The sequence below is a fragment of the Jaculus jaculus genome, chromosome 13, assembly GCF_020740685.1.
Source record: "Jaculus jaculus isolate mJacJac1 chromosome 13, mJacJac1.mat.Y.cur, whole genome shotgun sequence".
NCBI lineage: Eukaryota > Metazoa > Chordata > Mammalia > Rodentia > Dipodidae > Jaculus > Jaculus jaculus.
In genome coordinates, this window is record NC_059114.1 from 45,351,616 (window position 1) to 45,374,866 (window position 23,251).

Genomic DNA, 23,251 nt, shown 5'->3' on the forward strand with positions numbered 1-23,251 from the left:
GATGCACAAGGTGGCACATGCATCTGGAGTTCATTTGCAGTGACTGGAGGTCCTGATGTGCCCATTCTCTCTCTCTCTCTCTCCCTCCCCCTCTCTCTCTCCGCCTCTTTCTGTCTGTTGCTCTCAAATAAGTAAAAACAAACAAAAATTTAAAATAAAACTTTATTTCTCACATTCCTTACCCTTGGTGCTGGGGATTGAACACAGGGACATCAAGCTAAATTCCCAGCCCTTTATTTCTCATCAAAAGCTGCAAACTGTGGTTATCACATGCCAGTAACCCAATCTGCTGAAGAAAATGAGGTAGGAGGATCACAAGTTATGCAAACAACCAACAGTTGCAAAAGCAAAAGAGGAGCGTGAGGGGAGCTAAGGCAGGATCCAAGACTGCAGATTAAATAGTCCATGGGGAAGACTGGTGTGACAGAGAAGCCATGTCATCCATGAAGAGCTGTGTGCTGGACAGCATGTACTCTATCCCGAAGCTGGATTTCTTCCAGATGCCTTTCCAGAGCCTGCAGCCCTGACTGCTGCAGGAAGGCCTGGGCAGCCTGAGAACAAAAAAAAGTATTCAACAGCTACGCCCTAAGACCCAATCCTACAGCTGCATGGGTGGTTAGCCCAATTCTTAGTGGAGAGTGCATTCACAACAAGCTAAAGGTTCTGGTCTGCAGCCCACATAGGCTAGCCTGGCCCAGAGAAATAAATACAGTGAGGACTAGAAGGGAAGGTACCATGGTGAGGCTAGAGGCTCCTGAGCAGGGGACTGGTGTCCAGAAACCCACCTCTGGCTGATAAAGGAACAGCAGCTGCAGCAACTCCAAACTCTGGCCTACTACTTCAGTATCAGAGAGGGCCAGTATGTTGAGCAAGCAGGAGAGCAACGGCCCTGGCCACAAGCGCTGGCAGTAAGCTGGACCCTTCTCTGCAACATTGCACAGAACTGTCAGCACCTGCAAACAAAAGGATACAATTGCCGTGTGTGAAAACCCAAGATCTTGATGACAGTATGGGCAAAGTTTACTATGTACCCAAGCATTATTCTACTTTTCTATGCATGTCTAAGCCTACCATCACCCCATGTGTAAGTGAACAAGCTTCAGGTGGATAGTAGATTTGCCCAAGGAAAGTAAGTAGTAGTTCAGCTTAGGGATCTACACCTAGACTAGCCTGGCTCCAAAGCCAACCATCTTCCAGTTCTCAAAGGGACTTCTAAAAACCTAGGACTTTTTCAAAAAATATTTTTTATTTGTATTTATTTATTTGAGAGAGAAAGAGACACAGAGAAAGAGAATGGCCTCCAGCCACTGCAAACAAACTCCAGACACATGCACCACCTTGTGCATCTGGCTTATGTGGGTCCTGGGGAATTGAAACGAAGTCCTTTGGCTTTACAGGCAAATGCCTTAACCGCTAAGCCATCTCTCCAGCCCAAAACCTAGGACTTTTGTCCCTATTTATACCTTGCAGGTCATGGCCTCAAATGACACCAATACGTACCATTACGCTCACCGCATTAGATAGTGGCAACAGCTGCAAAAGGGGCTCTATGAGGTCCAGCGAGAGCAAGGAGGTACAAAAAGTAGGACTGTTTGCTGGAAGGGAAAATGTCAGTATGAAGCACTTTTAACAATGGCCTGCACTGCTAATTCTATCCATTCCAGCCTAGGCCATGAGGAAGTATTTCTAAAGGTCTGGGCCCTCCCTACTCAGTATGGAATAAGAACTGCAGCTGTGGGCCCTCATGGACAAGGAATGCTTGCTCATACTAACAGTTGCCAACTTGTCTCCAAAACATGTGCAGAATTTTGGCATCTGCAAGTCTCCACACACACTTCCCCCATTGCAAGGCTCTTGACTAGCACTTTGGCCCCAGGAGGATGAGAGTATCAGAACCCTCCCCCCACCCCCGGCCTTTTTTTTTTTTTTTTTCTTTTTCTTTTTTGAGGTAGGGTTTCACTGCAGCTCAGGCTGACCTGGAATTCACTATGTTGTCTCAGCATGGCCTAGAACTCACAGCAGTCCTCCTACCTTTGCCTCCCAAGTGCTAGGATTAAAGGCGTGTGCCACCACACCCGGCTCGAAACCCCTTAAACTACAACTTTTTGGGGCCTGACACTCCTGGATTTCTGAGGGGTAGGGGAATAGGACCTCCCAAGATATCCATCCTATCTCTGCAGCCCTGGAACTCCCTGCCCTTGGCTATTCTCCCAGCATGATTGGAAAAGTTTAGACTCCCTCCTGTGTCTAGTAGCTTCTAGCTCTGGGGACTCACCAAAAATTTGAAAGTGCCAGGGAGAAAAGGGTTTCCATGTTTGTAGCGTGTATGTGCATGCATGCAGCACCTCACACACATGCCTGGCGTGTGATGTATATGTACATACCAGAAAATTAAGGGAAAAACATCTGTTTATACTGCAGATGAGTCCCAATATGTCCTCAGGAGTATGCATAAAAGTATATACACGGCTGAGCTAGAGTGAGACCCTACCTCGAAAAATCAAAAAAAGTATATACATGGGGGAGCTCTAACAGTACTTTCCCTCTCCTGGCTTCAGGAGCTTCAAAGTGGCCACCTGCCCCAGAATCCTTCAGGATGACTGGGTGGAGAGAGGCAGCTTTAGCTGGGTGAATCTCTGCAAGACCCAGCACACTTTCAAAGCTTTAAATGAAATTGGGTGTAGTAGGATTGCTGTGAGTTCAAGACCAGCCTGGGCTAGGCTGGAGTGAGAATCTGCCTCAAAAAAAAAAAGGCTGGAAAGATGGCTTATTGGTTAAGGTACTTGCCTACAAAGCCTAAGAACCCATGTTTTGACTCTCCAGGTCTCACAAAAGCCAGATGCACAAGGTGACACAAGCGTGCAAGGAGTTCAACTGCAGTGGCTAGAGGCCCTGGCATGTCTCTCTCACAAAAAGGTGGGGGGGGGGGAGTGCTAATGCTTTAAATAAACATTGCTTATCTACTGAGCCTTTTTGCCAAGTCTGGGGAACAAGCAAAAGGTAGTACTGCCATGTGTTCAAAACCACGCTGAGACGTCCAGGTCAGCCTGGACTAGAGGAAGAACTACCTGGGGGGGGGGGATGGAGGGGGTGTGGGGCTGTCCTTATTTTGCTGAGTAAAGGCAGAGATCTCTAAGCTATTCTTTACTCCACCCAGAAAGAGCTAAGGCCAAGGCAATTTACTTGTTGGGAAGGTGGGGGAAAAAAGAGATTGCCTGACAGCCATTGGTAGATGGAGAAGTGCTCTACAGTGTCCTTCCAGAGCCCTAGGTATTCCTGTGAGATGAATGAGCTAGCAGAGAGCCCCCATGCTTGGCACTGACAGAGTAGCAGGAGGGGTGGATAAAAGGCCACCCCAACCACCAAGACTGCAGAGTGGACCCCTTCTGTAGTGTTTTAAGTATTCTATTCCTCTATTCTCTATCACATCCTCCAATCTATACTATGTTTCCTAACAGGTTTATTCCCTCCCTTGATTTTTTGTTTGTTTGTTTGTTTGTTTTTTGTTTTTTCAGGATAGCGTCTCACTCTGGCCCAGGCTGACTTGGAATTCACTATGTGGTCTCAGGGTGGCCTCGAACTCATGGCAATCCTCCTACCTCTGCCTCCCAAGTGCTGGGATTCACGCCTAGCCTGGTTTGGATATTTTGGAGGTAGGGTCTCACTCTAGGCCAGGCTGACCTGGAACTCACTCTAGTCTCAAACTCAGCAATCCTCCTACCTCTGCCTCCCAAGTGCTGAGATTAAAGGCTTGAGCTACCACATCTGGCTGTCCTCCCTTGATTTTAATAAATATTTTGATTATAAAAGTCCAATCCTACACAGATTGCAATACCTACCAGTGAGATTGTTGAGGAGCCAGAGGCCCTCAGGCAGTAAGCTGGGCTGTTTCTGAAGAAAAAACTCGAGAAGGATAAATAAGGCTGCCACAATACGTTCATCTCTGAGCAGCATTTGCCCTCCCACCGCCTCCACTGGCACTTCTGTTAGCAGGTTACTTAAACACCGAAGCACAGGGCATACAAGCTGCAAAGGCAAATTGAAGATCAGGTGTGGGTGTATACAGAAGAGCAGAATATGAAAAAATATCTCCTAGACCCTAAACTGTCCTTTTCACATACCAGTTCCAATCCTGCATCATCCGTTCTCTGCACAGCCCCAGCCAAGTCCAACAGCAGCAACCCCAGAGTAGACAGAGCCCCATGGGTGATGAGCAGGGCATTGTTGACCTGACTAGGTTAACAGGAAGTAACAGTTACTATCTATGATTAATCCTTCCTGTAAGACAGAAAACATCTAGGTCTGTATATCTCTTAAGCGAAAGAAAGGACCACAGAGCCAGGCATGGGGGAACACGTCTTGAATCCCAGTACTTGGAGGAAAATGTAGGAGGACTGCTGTGTATGTGAGGCCACCCTAAGACTACATAGTGAATTCCAGGTCAGCCTGGGCTACAGTGAGACCCTACCTGGGGCGGGGGTTTGAGGAGAAGAGACCACAGAAGAATGAAACTCACTATAGCATTTTAGAAACTGAATTCAGTCCAAAAACCTAAGCCACATGGAAGGTAGCTCCATGAAAGATCTGTGGCATTTTTCCCAGCTGGTAGTTACCTGCAAATGATGTAGTGAAGGCACCATGCAAACTCCACAGCAACCCCGGGGTTCAGCTTTGGGCCAGGCTGCATCAATTGCAGCATGTGTTGGGGAAGAGTGGAGTCCAGAAAAGAGCTGCCAGTAGAAGTAGGACTGTGATCAGGAACCATGAAGATACTATTGACTCTTCCCAACCCCTTATAGCAAGAGAAAAAGTGTCCAAACCCAAAGTCCTTTTCACGTGGAGTAAAAATCAGATGAGGCATCTGTGGGCTATATACCAAGGGGGTCAACCTTGACTCTCCATCTGTAGACATAGTTTTACTTACGGAATGATCTTCTCTGGAGCTTCCTTAGCTTGCAGAAGCTGAGACAAGGCATATCCAAGGGCTTCCAGCACAGCCACATGGGGTGACTAGAAGTAGACAGGATAGGGATCTGACTCTGGAAACTAGGTCATATGGTCTCAGGAGACTTTCAGCCCCTTGACACAGGACAGAGGTTGGAGCTACCTTGCAAAGCCAGTGGAGCATGTGCAGTGGAATGAAGGGGGTTTTGTTATGGAGGGAGGAAGGGGCACTAACCTGGATGCAGGCAGCCAAGGCTGGAATAATGCCCTGTGGTACTAGCTGCTTTCTCACAGCCTCACTCTCCACAATGAGGTTCCCCAATGTGTACAGACACAGCTCCTGAGAGGAAGCAACAAAAGTACTGGACAGGGCTCATCTCCTGTCATCAGGCCCGGGATGAGATGAGAATGGAACATCCCTGTCATTGAAACTCATGAGAGGGAAAATGGTGGGTACACAGTGCTGTTTATTCTTCCCTCTACATGCAGAATTTTAAACTCTCAAGCCTAAAGCAAGGTAGGAAGAGGTAGGGCTTACTATGAAGTCTGAGCTGTGGCCAGAGAGGTAGGTAAGGAGGTACGAAGTGGCTGGCAGGCAGGCCTCTGCCACTGCAGACTGCTCAGAATGAGAGAGCTCATGTAGGCATCGAGCTGCCTCAAGCTGCAACAGGGCCCGGTTGCTGGTCAGGAGCCCGACAAGGATGCGCATGCTGCCCTCCAACCTACGTAAATGAACACCAGAATCCTGCTAAGCCCATGGTCTATTCCCTCTGTTCTCTCCTGTTCCCAGAGAGCCCCAGCCAACCACTCACAGCACCCACACTGACCGGATGAAGGTTTGCTGTGTGTCAGGATGTTGCAAGCCTCGACGAAGGCTGACCAGAGCCTTTTCTCTCTCCTTTTCATCTGTTCCCCGTTGGGCCAAGCGCAGGAACTGCTGGACCTGAAGCCCAAAAGGAGGAAAGGAGAACACACAGCTAGGAAGCAAGTCCTGAGTCCTTCTCTACTGACTTACCTGTGTTGTGACTCGTCCACTATCACAACATATGGCTAATGAGCATCAGCCTTTAAAAAATAATCTGTGTGTGTGTGTACATGTTTGTGAGTACAAGTCTGCACATAGCAGAGTGCACAAGAGGTAGTCAAAGGACAACTTTGGTTGTTGGTCATCACCTTTCCACCTTGTTTATGGCAGGGTCTCTTATGGACTGCTCTAAACACTAGGCTGGTAGCCTGTGAGCTTCTGGGATCTTCCTGTCTCTGGCACTGATCTCATTTTAGGAGGGGCTGGGATTATAGTGGCTTGCTACTGCATCTGGCTTTACAGAGGTTTTGAGCATATAAACCCATGTCATCACACTTACATGGCAAGCACTTTTACCCACTTAGCTATCTCCCCAGCCCAAGCACCAATATTTTCAAGGGGTAGACAGTCAGGGGATCAGAACTGATTCCTATTACCAGCCCTGCCACTTACTCCCAAAGAATGTAAATGTTTACTCACCTGATAAGTATGAATGACATATCTACCCTGCCTTCTTTTTTTATGTTGTTGTTGTTTTGTTTTGTTTTTCAAGGTAGGGTCTACTCTAGCCCAGGATGACCTGGAATTCACTGGGTAGTCTGGCTGGCCTCGAACTCATGGCAATCTGCCTACCTTTGCCTTCCAAGTGCTAGGATTAAAGGCATGTACCACCACACCCAGCCTACTCTAGCTTCTTATAGGAGTATTTTCAGGATAACATTTAAACTTCTCAGCGTGGGGCTGGAGAGATAGCTCAGTGGTTAAAGGTATTTGCTTGTAAAGCCTGAAAGCCCAGGTTCAATTCCCCAGTACCCACACAAAGCCAGATGCACAAAGTGGTATATGTGTCTGCAGTTCATTTGCAGTAGTGAGAGACCCTGGTGCACCTATACTCTCTTTTTCTGCCTATCTCTCTCTCATAAACAAATATGTAAAAATGAAAAATAGAACTGGAGACATGGCTTAGTGGTTTAGGTGCTTGCCTGTGAAGCCTAAGGACCCAGGTTTGATTCCCCAGTACCCATGTAAGCCAGATGTACATGGTGGTACATGTGTTTGGAACTCGTTTGCAGTGGCTGAAGGCCCTGACACACCCATTCTCTATCTGTCTCTCAAATAAATTAATTTAATTTAAAATTTTAGGGCTGGAGAGATGGCTTAGTAGGTAAGGCACTTGATTGCAAAGCCAAATGACCCATGTTCGATTCCCCAGGACCCATGTAAGCTAGATGTATAAGGTGGCACATGCATCTGCAGTTCCTTTGCAGCAGCTGGAGGCCTTGGAGCACCCATTATTTCCTTTCTCTCTTGAATAAATGAAAATTAAAACTAAAGTTTTTTTATGTTTTAAAAATGAAAAACAGAGCTGGGGAGATGGCTACGCAGTTAAGGCACTTGCCTGCAAAGCCTAACAAATAGGGTTTGATTCCCTAGTACCCATGTAAAAGCCAGATGCCCACATAAAGCCAAATGCATGCATCTGGTGGCACATGCATCTGGAGTTGGTTTGCAGTGGCTAGAGGCCCTAGCATGCCCATATTCTCTCTCTCCTTATAAATAAAAATATTTTTTTAAATGGACTGGAGCCGGGCGTGGTGGCGCACGCCTTTAATCCCAGCACTCGGGAGGCAGAGGTAGGAGGATTGCCATGAGTTCAAGGCCACCCTGAGATGACAGAGTTAATTCCAGGTCAGCCTGGACCAAAATGAGACCCTACCTCGAAAAAAACCAAAAAAAAAAAAAAAAAAAATGGACTGGAGAGATGGCTTAGCAGTTAAGGTGCTTGCCTACAAAGCCTAAAGACCGATGTTCAACTCTCTAGATCCCATATAAGCCAGAAGCACAAGGTGATGCAAATGCAAGGTCGCACAAGTGGACAAAGTGGCACACGCATATGGAGTTCAATTGCAGTGGCTAGAGGCTCTGATATGCTAATTCTCTCACAGAAAGGAAGCAAGGAAGGAAGGAAGAAAGAAAGAAAGGAGGGAGGGAGAGAAGGAAGGAAGGAAAAGCCAGGTGTGGTGGAACACACCCTTAATTCCGGCACTTAGGAGGCAGAGGTAGGAGGATCATTGTGAGTTCAAGGCCACCCTGAGATATATAGTGAATTCCAGGTCAACCTAGGCTAGAGTGAGATTCTACCCCCACCCCCCGCCAAAAAAAAGAAAGGAGGAAGGAAAATAGGAGCTGGAGAGAGGGCTAAGCAGTTAAGATACTACAAAGTCTAATGACCCAGATTCAGTTACCTAGTACCCACTTAGAGATAAATGCACAGAGTAGCACATGTATCTGTAATTCATTTGCAGTGGCTAGAGGCCCTAGTGTGCCCATTCTTTCTCTCTCCTTGCAAATAAATAAAATGTTTTTTTTTAATGAAAAACAAATTTTGTAGCTTGGAAAAACCAATCCCTCCAACTATTCTCCCCATGCAACCTATACTTCAGCAACATCTACAATCACATGATGTGTTTTAATTGCCTTTGCCTGAAATACCCAGTCCACTCCCCCTCCCTTCAGATTTCTGCTCATCATGGCCTTTCTGGCTTCCTCCAGCAGATTTAGTTTCTCTTTGGCCTCATGTTTTCCTCTCATTGTGATAAATGGTAGGACATCTGTCTTCTTCATTGGTCTGTGAGCACTTTAAAGGAATCTAGGGGCTGGGCAGATTACTCAATGGTTAAAGGCACTTGCTTACAAAGCCTACTGACTCAGGTTCAATTTCCAAGACATCCACTACATGGGGCCAGATACAAAAAGCAATGCAAGCATCCAGTGTTATTTGCAGAGGCAAGAGACCCTGGCATGCTACACACACACACATTAAAAGAATAGAGAGCCGGGTGTGGTGGCGCATGCCTTTAATCCCAGCACTAGGGAGGCAGAGGTAGGTGGATCACTGTGAGTTCAAGGCCACCCTGAGACTGCATAGTGAGTTCCAGGTCAGCCTGGACTAGAGTGAAACCCTACCTCGAAAAATAAAAAAATTAAAAATTTTTAAAAAAAGAATAGAAAGGAACTCTACCATGTCAGTCTTTGTGTGTCTCAATGCCCATCACATAAGTGAATAAGTATGATTGTAAATTAGATATATGAATACATGCGAAAACCAACTGCCCTCCAATTGGACTGGAGGCCCACTCCATGGGACAGAATACATCCCTGATATTGAAAACTTAAAACGGGTAGTCATGAGTCCTAGGGGTGTAACGTCTGCTGCTGTCTTGCTAAATGGATATACTATGCTTATCAAAATGCCCAGTAAGCACTTCTCTTAATGTTCATACCCTTATATTAATGCTACTCTCACTTTTGGTAGAAAATCTTCTCTTTTCAGATGTCAGTGACCTTGGAATGACTCAGAAGGCATCATGGTGGTGGAAAAAAGTGACAGGAGTGTTCAGCACTGAAATATCTCTATCACACCTTCCAAGGCTCAGGGTCTATTGTGGAAGAAGTGGCAGAAAGGATGTAAGAGCCAAGTGGTAGGACACCTTACAACATGCTCCTCCAGACACAAAATGGCCTTGATATCCAGGACCTTATAGTGCCTGACACTACCTACCCAAGACCATCATAATAAAAGGAAAAGATCATGGCATCAAAATAAAGAGAGACTGAGAGGGGGAGGGGATATGATAGAGAATGGAGTCTCAAAGGGGAAAAGTGGGGGGAGGGAGGGCATTACCATGGGATATTTTTTATAATCATGGAGTTGTGAATAAAAAAAAAGTTGTAATAAATAAATAAGTAAATAAATACAGGCAAAACTACAACAAGACAACCAATGCTCACTGAATGTATAAACACTTTCACTCACTCATTCAATAAGCAATGAACACTTGGGCTGGGGATGTAGCTCAGTTAGTATAATGCTTACCCAGAATGCAGAGAGACATAGGTTCAAGCCTCAGCACTTCACTAACTTGGTGTGGGGGCACACACCTGGGACTCAGGAAGTAGAGACAGAATAATCAGTTCAAGGTCATCCTCTCAGCTACATAATGAGTTACAAGTCATTCTATGAGACCCTGTCTCAAAAAAATAATTACTAAACATCTATACTCTAGATCGTGTGCAGGTGTCTCATTTTTTCAGTCTTGCTATTTAGCCAAGACTAGTCTCAAATTCAAGATCCTCCTGCCTCAACTTCCCAAGTGCCAGGACTACAGGTGTGACTCCCAGCTGACTCCTGGATCTGCCCTAACCCTAGAGACTAAACCTAGGGCCTGGAGCATGCTAGACAAGCACTTTACCACTGGACAATATCCCCAGCCTGGCCCTCAATTTTCAGTGATAAGACAGGGTCTAAGTAAGTCTAGATGGAGGCTCAGGCAGGAAGGTTGCCAGTTTGTAGCCAGCCTGCTCTCAAACAAACAAAAAAATAAAGAAAGCCTAGTTGGAGAGATGATAACCAACTAGATAAGATTAATGGCCTGCAAGCAACAAACTGGATGCCAAGACAGAATACCAAGAGACCAAATGCAAAGACTCTGCAACAAGAAAGAGTCTGCTATATTGTCCCAGGAACTGAAAGTGGGACAGTGGTTAGGATGAAGAAACTGATAAGACAGGTAGAGGTTTGATCATGCTGAGTTTGACAGGTCACTAAAATATTTTTTTAATATTTAAAAAAATTATTTATTTGCAAGCAGAGAGAGAGAGAGAGGAAATAGGCACACCAGGGGCCTCTAGCCACTGAAAACTCCAGATGCTCGTACCACTTTGTGCATCTGGCTTTACCTGGGTACTGGGGAATCAAACCTGGGTCCTTAGGCTTTAACAGGCAAGCACCTTAACTGCTGTATCTCTCCAACCCAGTTTGTTTGGTTTTGAAAAAAATATTTTTTTATAGGGCTAGAGAGATGGCCTAGTGGTTAAGGTGCTTGCCTGAGAAGCCTAAAAACCCGGGTTTGATTTCCCAAAACCCATGTAAGCCAGAAGCACATGCTTCTGGAGTTCGTTTGCTGTGGCTAGAGTCCTTAGTGCGCCCAAAAATAAAAAATAATTATTTTTACCTATTTATTTGCAAGCAAAGAGAGAAAGAGAGTGGGTGCTCCAGGGTCTCCTGCCACTACAAATGAACTCCAGACTCATGTACCACTTTGTGCATCTGGCTTTATATGGGTTCTAGGAAATCAAACCCAGACCAGCAGGCTTTGCAAACAAGTGGTTATAACTGCTGAGCCATCCCCTCATCCTGGTTTCTAGTTTCTAGCTTTTTTTTTTTTTTTTTGAGGTAGGGTCTCGCTGTAGCCCAAACTGACCTGGAATTCACTATGCAGACTCAGGGTGGTCTTGAACTCCCAGCGAGCCTCCTAGCTCTGCCTCCCGAGTGATGGGATTAGAGGCATGTGTGGCCATGTCTCAGAATTTCTGTATTCTATAAAATACTTTTATTTATTTGCAAGCAGAGAGATATGTACAGACAGCGCGGCAGAGATGGGCAAGCCAGGGCCCCTGGACACTGCAAACGAATTCCAGATGTATGCACCACTTTGTGCTTTATGTGGGTACTGGGGAATCGAACCCAGGTTGTTAAGTTTTGTAGGCAAGTACCTAAACCGCTGAGTCATCTCTCCAGCCCCAGTTTCTGTGTTTTAAGAAGACGAATTAAGGTGGCAAGGGTATATAACCTTTAGAAGGCTGCTGTAGTATTCGGGGTGGGGGAAGAGTAGTGGCAGCTGCAGTGGAGAGACACATCAAGACCCTAGAGTTCTTCAAAAGGTATAAAATAAAGAAATTTTAAATCGGCCAGGATTTGATGATGGGTGGATGTGTGAATGAGGGGTAGTGAGTAGCAGAGGACGATCCTCCTGTTTCAGACGTGACCCGGAGGTGGAGGACATTCGGGTGTAGGGCAGAGCTCCGGCACTCGCGGAAGTTTGGCAGCGCACACCAGGCCGCGCATCCTCACCTCCGCTTCCCCAAGTGGTGCGTCGGCACCCTCGCCTGCCGCCTCCTCCGGGACGTCTTCCCGCAGCAGCCTCTTGCTGACCAGCTGCTGCTCCCTCCGCGCCTTCCGCAGGGCTGCAGGCACAGGAGGAGGCTGTCAGCCCGCGGCTCCGCCGGGAGTCTCCTTCCCCGACTTCCCACCGCCGCCTCCCTTTGCCCCGGCTCCCTCGCCAGCCCCCACCGGCCTCCCGCTCCCGCCGGCGGCGCCGCAGCTCCTCCACCCCACAGGCCAGCGGCCGGGGACGGCCCAGCCGTGAACTCCACATCGCGGGGCTGAAGCGCGCGGCCGCGAGTACGCTCCAACTGCGCAGCCGCCGCCGCGCAAATTGGGGGCGTGGCCGAGCTAGGGGAGGGGCGTGGCCGATTTCGGGAGGGGCGGGGCCGCGCTAGGGGAGGGCGGGGGAGAGCTAGGGGAGGGGCGGGGGCGAGCTAGGGGAGGGCGGGGGAGAGCTAGGGGAGGGGCGGGGGCGAGCTAGGGGAGGGCGGGGGGAGAGCTAGGGGAGGGGCGGGGGCGAGCTAGGGGAGGGCGGGGGAGAGCTAGGGGAGGGGCGGGGCCGCGCTAGGGGAGGGCCGGGGCCGCGCTAGGGGAGGGGCGGGCTGAGCTAGGGGAGGGGCGGGCCGAGCTAGGAGAGGGCGGGGGGCGAGCCAGGAGAGGGCGGGGCCGCGCTAGGGGAGGGGCGTGGCCGCGCTAGGGGAGGGGCGTGGCCGCGCTAGGGGAGGGGCGGGCCGCGCTAGGGGAGGGGCGGGCCGCGCTAGGGGAGGGGCGGGCCGCGCTAGGGGAGGGGCGGGCCGCGCTAGGGGAGGGGCGGGCCGCGCTAGGGGAGGGACGGGCCGCGCTAGGGGAGGGCCGGGGCCGCGCTAGGGGAGGGGCGGGCCGCGCTAGGGGAGGGCCGGGTCCAGGCTACGATCTCCAGGGAGGGTGGAGCAGCTCTTGGCCTGGGCTTCCTCTTCTTGCCCATCCTCAATCCGCTCACGCCAGCAGTGTAGTCATCCTGTAGGCAAACAGTTTCCCCCTTGCCTCCGCGCTGTAATGTAACAGCTCCAAGTGTAGAGCCGCCATATTTCACCAGTAACTCGGCTTCCACTGACCAGGGCTGCCCAGAATGCTCTCCACTAAGACCAAATACACTCATCTCAGTGTTGTAGAAATATAATTAGTTCACTCCTCTGCATAAAGAAGTTCCCAAAGCTGGGGATGTAGTTCAGTTTAGAGTGCTTGCGTAGCATGCCCTGAGTCCCAGATTCAATCCCCGAACTATGCTCTTTTTGTTTGTTTGTTTTTAAGATTTTATTTATTAGAGACAGAGAGAGTGAAAATGGCACGGCAGGGCCTCAAGCCACTACAAATGAACACCAGGTGCATGTGCCGCCATGTGCACCTGGCTTACGTGTGACCTGGAGAATCAAATCTGGGTTCCTAGGCTTCACAGGCATGTGCATTAACCACTAAGCTATCTCTCCAGCCCACCAAGGTTTTTGGTTTTGTTTTGTGTTTTTCTTTTTTGGGGTGGAGGGGCAGGGTCTCACTCTAGCCCAGGCTGACCTGGAACGCATTCTGTTGTCCCATGCGAGCCTTGAACTCACAGCGATACTCCTACCTCAGCTTCCCAAGTACTGGAATTAAATGCATGAGCTACCACACCAGGCTCCCTTTACTTATTTATTTTTTCTTTTTTTTTCAGAAAACAAATATTTAATCCGTTTCCACACATTAGAACTTGCTTTGTCCTTAGAGCATGGTCTGATGTGCTGAGCGCGTGCTCGTGACTCACTACAGTGATGCTGCAGTGGGGGCGGGAGCAGGTCATGGGGAGAAAGACACCGAAGCCACTTCTCAGCCATCAGTCGCTTGAAAGTCAACATTTCTTCAATCTGATCTGGTGACTTATTCCAAATCCTGTTTTTTGGTTTTTCGAGGTAGGGTCTCTCTCTAGCCCGGGCTTACCTGGAATTCACTATGTAGTCTCAGGCTGGCCTTGAACTCAGGGCGATCCTCCTACCTCTGCCCCCTGAATGCTGAGATTAAAGGCGTGTGCCACCACACCTGGCTCCAAATCAATTTTACCATAATTTTTTTCATGTGAGTGTGTGTTCACGCATGCACATGCTAGGGATGGAACCCAGGATGCAGCGCAGGTGAGGCAAGTGCTCTCCCACTGAGGGTCACTCCTTGCCCACCATAATCCTTCTCTCCAGGGGAGAGGATTACCATTGGAAGTGTAGTCAAGAAAGAATCTTTCTTTCTTACCATCACTGTAAGAGCCCCAAACTCAGTCAACACACCTGCCTGCTTTCAGGCTCACATTATCTGGTAGGCTTAACCTGCACCAAGACGTCTCTTTTTTACACTGGGCTACTGAAGTCTAAATTCCCTGAACCTCAAATTCCAAGTATCATATTTTTCCTTTTTTTTGCGGGGGGTGGGGAAGTCGAGGTAAGGTCTCACTCTAGCCCAGGCTAGCCTAGAATTCACTCTGTAGTCCCAGGCTGGCCTTTAACTCATAGTGATCATCCTACCTCTGCTTTCCAAGTGCTGGTATTAAAGGCCTGGGTCACCATACCCAGCTTTTAAAAAATAATTTTATTTATTTTCTATTAGGGGAAGATAGAAGAGAGAATGGACCTCCAGCTGCTGCAAATAGACTCCCGAACTCCCGATGCATGTGCCACTTTGCACATCTGACTTTACATTAATACTGAGGAATCGAACTTCATTTGTTAGGCTCTGCAGGCAAGGGCCTTACCCGCTGAGGCATTTCTCCAGCCCTCCCTTTATTTACTTATTTTTTGAGGCAACAGACTGGACTTTTTTTTTATGTGAGACAGTGAGTGGAGCTAGAGAGAGAATTGGTATAATACCTCCAGCCACTGCAGTCAAACTCCAGATATGTGCACCCCCTTGTTCACATATGCGACCTTGAGCTTGCATCACTTTGTACATCTGGCATACATGGGACCTGGAGAGTCAAACGTGAGTCCTTAGGCTTCACAGGCAAATGTCCTAACCACTAAACAATCTTTCCAACCCCTCCCTTTATTTTTAAGATAATTCGGATAACTGTGAGTGCCATTATTCTACTATTCATTAAGGAAAGTGTAAGAGAAAAGCAAGAGAACACCAGGCTTGATGTCTACAGACAGACTGTTTATTGAGAGAAACAGCAAGGGGCAGTAACCTTCCCCTGGGAGGGAGGCTGAAGCATTGAGCCAGGCTGGGGTTCAGACTTATATGGAGGATCCTAAGAAACAGACTGTACCAGGTACACTTGATAAGAAAATTGTAGCTGTTTGTGTCCTTGTTCAGAATAGGCTTCTTCAGCCAGGAATGTCTAAGAGAGGATACTCAGATGGTCCCTGGTCCTTCAAGGCCATCTTGGCTAAGGGCAGCACAACAATCAGGAAAGGAGGCCAAACACCTCTGTGCCTTCTTTATTGCCAGCAAGCTTTAGGGATAGTTATTAACTCTTTGGGGGGGCGGGTAACAAAGGGGTTCAAGGTAGGGTCTCACTCTAGCCCAAGCTGATCTGGAATTATCTGCGTAGTCTCAGGGTGGCCTCAAACTCACAGTGATCCACCTACCTGTGCCTCCTGAGTGCTGGGATTAAAGGCATGTGCCACCAAACCCAGCATGTTTCTTTCTCTTTTTGTTGTTACTAGAAAACTTTTTTATTTTTAATTTATTTTTTTATTTTTTTTAAATATTTTTTAAATTAATTTATTTATTTGAGAGCGACAGACACAGAGAGAAAGACAGATAGAGGGAGAGAGAGAGAATGGGCGCACCAGGGCTTCCAGCCTCTGCAAACGAACTGCAGATGGGTGCACCCCCTTGTGCATCTGGCTAATGTGGGACCTGGGGAACCGAGCCTCGAACCAGGGTCCTTAGGCTTCACAGGCAAGCACTTAAAGGCTAAGCCATCTCTCCAGCCCTTTTAATTTATTTTTTATTAACAACTTCCATGATTGTAAACAATATCCCATGGTAATGCCCTCCTTCCCCCCATTTCCCCCTTTGAAACTCCATTCTCCATCACATCCCCTCTCCCTTTCAATCAGTTTCTTTTATTTTAATGTTATGATATTTTCTTCCTATTATGATGATGTGTAGGTAGTGTCAAACTGTGAACTCATGGATAACCAGGCCATTTTATGTCTGAAGGAGCACATTGTAAGGAGTCCTACCCTTCCTTTGGTTCTTACATTCTTTCCACCACCTCTTCCGCATTAGACCCTGAGCCTTGGAAGGTGTGATAGAGAGATTACAGTGCTGAGCACTCCTCTGTCACTTCTCAGCACCATGATGCCTTCTGAGTCATCCCAAGGACACTGCCATCTGAAAAGAGAAGGTTCTCTACCAAAAGTAAGAGTAGCATTAATATATGGGTATGAACATTAAGAGAAGTGCTTACTGGGCAGTTTGATGAGCATAGAATATACATTTAGCCAGACAGCAGCAGACGTTACACCCCTAGGGCTCTTCTGTTGTAGGTTTTCAGTATCAGGGATGTATCCCCTCCCATGGAGCTTTTTCTTAATATTTTATGTACTTAAGGTTTGAGAGAGAGAGAGAGAGGAAGAGGCAGATAGAAAGAGAATGGGCACGCCAAGGCCTCCAGGCAGTGCAAACAAATCTGGACACATGAGCCACCTTGTGCATCTGGCTTATGTGGGTACTGGGAAACTGAACCTAGGTCCCTAGGCTTTGCAGGCAAGTGCCTTAACCACTAAGCCCTCTCTCCAACCTGGGATTGTTCTTCAAACTGGCTTCCTTCCCTTAGAATTTAATTTTACCCTTTGAAGTCAGCCAATGAAACCTGCAATCTTTTCCACAAAACAACAAATTAAATATTGACAGACCGGCCGGGTGTTGTAATGCACACCTTTAACCCAGTACTCAGGAGGCAAAGGGATGTATGGATGTATGTATATATCTACAGATCATCATCCTGCCCTCCACACCTTCACTCTAGGCTCAGTATTCTTTCCTAGCCCCAGGACAGCCATTTATTGAACACCTGCTATATACACATATTGTGACTAAGGGTGGGGCCTGTGGCTTTACCTCTTTCTCCTGCTATAGGCTGGCTTCCTAAACTCACATTTTGGGCTGGAGAGATGGCTTAGTGGTTAAAGCACTTGCCTGCAAAGCCTAAGGACCCAGGTTCGATTCTCCAGGTTCCAAGTAAGCCAGATGCACATGCATGTGGTGGCGCATGCATCTGGAGTTAATTTGCAATGGCTAGAGGCCCTGGCATGCCCATTCTCTCTCTCTCTCTCCCTCCACCCCTTCTGACTATCTCTAGTAAACAAATAAATAAAAAATAAATAAATCAGAGAATAAAAACTCACATCTTATTTCTGGTGGAAAAGATGAGACAAGTTCTCAGGTAAAAAACTATGTCCTGACTTAAGTACACTCAGGCAGCTAACCCTACCTAAACTGCTTTCTGCTTCTTCCTTTCTGGCAACACTGTTAACCTTGTATGAATCAACTCCTGTTGTGTTCACTTTCCTGGGGAAATGGTGAACAAATATTCATTCACCTTGATAGGTCACTGACAACAGATCAAAGGAATAATTCCACCGGAGTCCAACTTGAACCAGTGGGTTTATTGGCCCTGGCTTATAGTACCAGATGTAAGTCTCTCCTGTAAAGTGGGCCTTAATCTAATTGAAAAGTACCCATAATTGATGTGCCACAGCAGCCTATGTGCTTTTAACACTATGAAAGCCAACTAGCAGGAAAGGAGCTTTCAGTTCAGAACCAAAAAGAATGACAGTAGCATTTATCATTTTGAAAGCTTCTGAGGCCAACAACCTATATGGAGGTAGCCCACCCTTGGCACTAGGATTTTTATTTAACAACTTTAAGCCTTTAAGTGTGGCCTTTTTGCACTAATGCAGGATACCTTCTTTCCAATTTTTTTTTTTTTTTTGAGGTAGGGTCTCACTCTAGCCCAGTCTGACATGGAATTCACTCTGTAGTCTCAGGGTGGCCTTGAACTCTCGGCGATCTTCCTACCTCTGCCTCCCGAGTGAGTGCTGGGATTAAAGGCGTGTACCACCACACCTAGCTTTCTTTCAACTTCTTAATTTCTAGCTAGAGAGATGGCTTAGTGGTTAAGGTACTTGCCTGCAAAGCCAAAGGACCCAGGTTCAACTCCCCAGTACCCACATAAAGCCAGAGGCATGAAGTGGCGCATGTGTCTGGAGTTCCTTTGCAGTGGCCAGAGGCCCTGGTGCACCCATTCTCTCTCTCTCTATCTGCCTCTGTGTGTGTGTGTGTGTGTGTGTGTGTGTGTGTGTACAAATAAATAAATAAATCTTAATTGCTATCTTTACTGATTTTTTTAGATTTTTTTCAAATATGTAAGATGTTCAAAGGTTAGCATTACATAAAGAAGTCCTTTTACTGAGGGTGGCAGGAACTCTGATGCCCCGTCATCATCCATTCCCAGAAACTATCAGTTAGCCTCAGGAGTCAGCAGCTAGAGGGATACTAAAAGAAAAGCATTAGCAAGATTCAATACATTATGAAAGGATTCTATCACTTGTATCGATTGTTTTCTAAAAAGGGTAATATGAGTACTGTGGCATGAATGGGAAGCACTTCTTCAGGTAGCTGCCCAGGTCCATAGTCATTTTCTGTCAGCCTTCCAGCCTCCTCATCTTGGAGTGCTGCTGTTGTCACAGGGCTGCTGTGCATCTCTACATCCTGGATGGTCTCTGTAGAGCCAGTTTGCACTGCTCAGCTTGGCTTGTGCTCAAGGCAGGGCTAGGCTGACTCTTGCCTGCCGCTGGAGCCAGCTTCTGGGTTCTAACATATTCTGGCATTGTGACCCTTGCCTTTCCATTAGCCACCCCTGTCTGCTGAAAGGGCCCCATCCTAGGCAGACAATCTGTACCCCTAGTATATTTGACATTACCTGCTCTGGGGAAATAACTGCCCACACTACAACAAACTTAATCTTTTATTCCACAAACATGAAAAATTTTCATTTCAAGAGCTGGTTTTTGTTTGTTTGTTTGTTTTCCTCTTAGGAACTCCAGCCCAACACAAGACCTGCCACATTTCCCTTTGAGGAATTGGGACAGCCCCTTTGTCTGCTCTGCCTTTCTCCTCCCCTAAATTGCCCTACTACTTTATAGACCCAGTATATGTTGTGGACCTGATTTACATATCACAGCCTCTCCTTCCTCAGGAAGATAATTCACAGCAGGTTCAGCAAAACCACCAAAATCCTATACCAGTCCAGAGGCACCTGCTGAGTCAACCTCTTTCTTTTCAGAATTTATTTATTATTATTTTATTTATTTTTAATTACTTTATTTATATAATTTAAAGAGAAAGAAGCCGAGAGAGAGAGAGAGAGAGAGAGAGAGAGTGAGTGTAAATATGGGTGTGCCAGGGTTTGGGACTACTGCAAAGGAACTCTAGACACATGCACCACCAAGTGCATCTGGGGAATTGAACCTAGGTCCTTAGGCTTCTCAGGCAAGTGTCTTAACCACTAAGCTATCTCTCCAGCCCTGAATCAACCTCTTTCTTTTTATTTTATTATATTTTATTTTATTATTTTATTTTTTGAGGTAGGGTCTCAGTCTAACTCAGGCTGACCTGAAATGCACTGTGTAGCCTAAGGATGGCCTCAAACTCGTGGTGATCCTCCTATCTCTGCCTTCTGAGTGCTGGGATTAAAGGCATGTGCCACCACGCCCGGCATCTTTCTTTCTTTCTTTTTTCTTTTTTCCTTTCAAGGTAGGATCTCACTGCAGCCCAACTAGGCTGGCCTTGAACTCACAATGATCCTCCTACCTCTGCCTCTCAAGTACTAGAATTAAAGGCGTACCCCAACACACCCAAGATTTTTTTAAATTTATTTATTTATTTTCAAGCAGAGAGAGAGAAGAAGAGAGAAGAGAGAGAGAATGGGACAGTAGGGCCCCCAGCTGCTGGAAATGAACTCGAGATGCATGCACCACTTTGTGCATCTGGCTTTACGTGGGTGTGGTGGTTTGATTCAGGTGTCCCCCATAAACTTAGGTGTTCTGAATGCTAGGTTCCCGGCTGATAGATACTTGGGAATTAATGCCTCCTGGAGGGAGTATATTGTTGGGGGCAGGCTTATGGGCTTTATAGCCAGTTTCCCCATCCCAGTGTTTGGCACACCCTCCTGTTGTTGTGTTCCACCTTACGTTGGCCAGGGGGTGATGTCCACCCTCTGCTCATGCCATCGTTTTTCCCTGCCATCGTGAAGCTTCCCCTCGAGCCTGTAAGCCAAATAAACCTCTTTTTCCCAGAAGCTGCTCTTGGTTAGGTGATTTCTAACAGCAATGCGACCCAGACTGCAACAGTGGGTATTGGGGAATCAAACCAGGGTTGTTAGGCTTTGCAGGTAAGCACCTAAACCACTGAGGCTATCTTTGCAACCCCTCAACCTCTTTCTTTCTTTCTTAAAATATTATTTATTTATTTATTTACTTATTTGAGAAAGAGACACAGATATAGGCAGGGAGAGAGAGAGACAGAATGGGCACACAAGGGCTTCCAGCCACTGCAAATGAACTCCAGATGCATGTGCCCCCTTGTGCATCTGGCTTACGTGGGTCCTGGGGAATCAAACCTTGGTCCTTTGGCTTTGCAGGCTAGCACTTTAACCACTAAGCCATCTCTCCAGCCTTCTTTATTTACTTATTTATTTATTTTTAAATGTTTCATTTTCATTTATTTATTTATTTATTTGGCAGAGAAAGAGAGAGAGGATGGGCGTACCAGGGCCTCTAGCCACTGCAAACGAACTCCAGATGTGTCCCTCTAGCCCTTATTTTATTTTATTTTATTTTATTTTATTTTATTTTATTTTATTTTATTTTATTTTATTTTATTTTATTTATTTTTGGAGGTAGGGTCTTGCTCTAACCCAAGCTGACCTGGAATTCATTTTGTAGTCTCAGGGTGGCCTTGACCTCATGTCAATCCTACCTCTGCCTCCTGAGTGCTGGGATTAAAGGCGTGTGCCACTATGACCAGCTTCAGCTTCTTTCTTAAGTGGTGAGCACAATCCTACTTTTATACGAAATAATTGAGTCAATGAAAGTAGTCAGGCAAAACCCACTTCAGAGAGAGGGAAAGATTCTTTGTTGAAGCTTCATGGGTTTCAATAACTAGTTAACACCAAAATAGACAGAGGCCCTGACCACTGATCCCTCTTTCTCTCTCAAATAAACAAATAAAAATAAAATATTAAAAAATTATTTAAGGGGAGGGAAATACCATGGTTTGTTGTCTAAGTATAGAAGATATATTTATTTATTTATTTTTTAATAGCTGGACAGGGTGGCGCATGCCTTTAATCCCAGCACTCGGGAGGCAGAGGTAGGAGGATCATTGTGAGTTCAAGGCCACCCTGAGAGTACATAATGAATTCCAGGTCAGCCTGGGCTACAGTGAGACACTACCTTGAAAATAAATAAATAAATTTTAAAATATTGGAAAAAAAAAACAGGAAAAAACATATTGGGGTGGGGAAGCTAAGCATGGCTGTTTGGCCACACAGGCCTGTAAACCTCAGGGCTGAGGGGCAGTGATAAGAGGTTCGCTGGGGCTCGGTCTAACTGAAAATGGTGAGACTTCAGGTTCAGTTAAAGACTCTGTCTCAAGTAAATAAGAAAGAGATAGAGGAGGACACCCATTGTTCTCCCCTGGCCTCTGCAAGTGTAAACACAGGACACACACATATTTACACACAAGTGCATACACCACACACACACACACACACACACACACACACACACACAAAAGTAAAATCAAATCAAATCAAATGAGGGCTGAGGATATAGCTCAACTGGTAGAATGCATTCCTAGCACGGACAAAGCAGACCTGTATTGGATAGCAAGCACTACATAAACTAGGTGTGGTGGTGCACACTTGTGGTCCCAGCACTAGGGAGGTGGAAGCAGGAGGATTAAAATTTTTTTTTAAAAAAAGAGGAGGGCTGGAGAGATGACTCAGCAGTTGAGGCACTTGCCTGCAAAGCCTAAGGACCCCAGTTCAATTCCCCAGTACCCACATAAAACCATATGCACAAGGTGGTGCATGCATCTGGAATTCCTTTACAATAGCTGGAGGCCCTGGTGTGCTCATGTTCTCTCTCTCTCCCTCTCCCCGCCTCCCTCCCCCCCCACCGTCTCTCTTTCTCTCTCTCTCTCTGTGTGTGTGTGTGTGTGTGTGTGTGTGTGTGTGTTGAAAGGTGAGAAAGAAGGGCTGGAGAGATGGCTTAGTGGTTAAGCACTTGCCCGTGAAGCCTAAGGACCCTGGTTCGAGGCTCGATTCCCCAGGACCCACGTTAGCCAGATGCACAAGGGGGCGCACGCGTCTGGAGTTCGTTTGCAGTGGTTGGAGGCCCTGGCGTGCCCATTCTCTCTCTCTATTTGCCTCTTTCTCTCTGTCTGTCGCTCTCAAATAAATAAATAAAAATAAAAAAATAAAAGGTGAGAAAGAAGAAAGGAAAGGGAGAAAAGAAAGAGCCAGGTGTGTGGTGCACACCTTTAATCCCAGCACATGGGAGGCAGAGACAGGAGGATCATCAAGAGTTCAAGGCCGGGCTGGAGAGATGGCTTAGCGGTTAAGCGCTCGCCTGTGAAGCCTAAGGACCCCGGTTCGAGGCTCGGTTCCCCAGGTCCCACGTTAGCCAGATGCACAAGGGGGCGTATGCGTCTGGAGTTCGTTTGCAGAGGCTGGAAGCCCTGGCGCGCCCATTCTCTCTCTCTCCCTCTATCTGTCTTTCTCTCTGTGTCTGTCGCTCTCAAATAAATAAATAATTAAAAAAAAAAAAAGAGTTCAAGGCCAACCTAGGACTACAAAGTAAGTTCCAGGTCAGCCTGGGCTAGAGTGAGACCCTACCTCGAAAAAAGAAAAGTCGTGCATTTGTCTGGAGTTTATTTACAGAGGCAAGAAGCCCTGAGGCAGGCGTGAACACACACACACACACACACACACACACACACACGCATGCACGCACGAGTGCAAATAAATAAATAAACGGGGGAGATAAAGTCGGAGAAAGAAGAGTTTTGTTCTTCATACTAACTTCATTAACTTATTTCTCCCTCCTGAGTTCATACATGAAGTTCACAGTATCTTCCACATACATCCAGTTGCATGTTGAGGAAAATCACGGGCTTGGATTTTCAGGGCTAGGGAAAAGCTGAAGGAACTTAATGGCTGATATGGCCTAGACACGAGAGGGGGCAGAGTACCGGCTCGAGACACTGGCGGGATTCATACTTTCCCGTTAGTACCAGACAAGCCAGAGACGCCTGAGTCATCT

General features: G+C 46.9%; 1 protein-coding gene across 1 annotated transcript; it reads right to left on the reverse strand.

Moving 5' to 3' along the window:
- Positions 1-148: 148 nt before the first annotated feature.
- On the reverse strand, positions 149-12,186 carry Tmco6 (transmembrane and coiled-coil domains 6). Its single transcript, XM_004652551.2, has 12 exons — positions 12,102-12,186; positions 11,883-11,995; positions 5,772-5,887; positions 5,483-5,666; positions 5,180-5,284; positions 4,925-5,010; positions 4,614-4,730; positions 4,122-4,233; positions 3,840-4,026; positions 1,501-1,595; positions 786-953; positions 149-551 (listed from the first exon to the last, which is right to left on the reverse strand). The coding sequence occupies exons 1-12, from the start codon at positions 12,184-12,186 to the stop codon at positions 438-440; spliced, it is 1,482 nt and encodes a 493-aa protein (XP_004652608.2). The 3' UTR covers positions 149-437.
- Positions 12,187-23,251: the final 11,065 nt, after the last annotated feature.

Coding starts and splice junctions, on each gene's coding strand:
- Tmco6 (XM_004652551.2), bottom strand. CDS start 12,186: ATGTGGAGTTCACGGCTGGGCCGTCCCCGGCCGCTGGCCTGTGGGGTG. Junction 11,996..12,101: donor CCGGCGGGAGCGGGAGGCCG/GTGGGGGCTGGC, acceptor CTGTGCCTGCAG/CCCTGCGGAAGGCGCGGAGG. Junction 4,027..4,121: donor ATGATGCAGGATTGGAACTG/GTATGTGAAAAG, acceptor TTGCCTTTGCAG/CTTGTATGCCCTGTGCTTCG.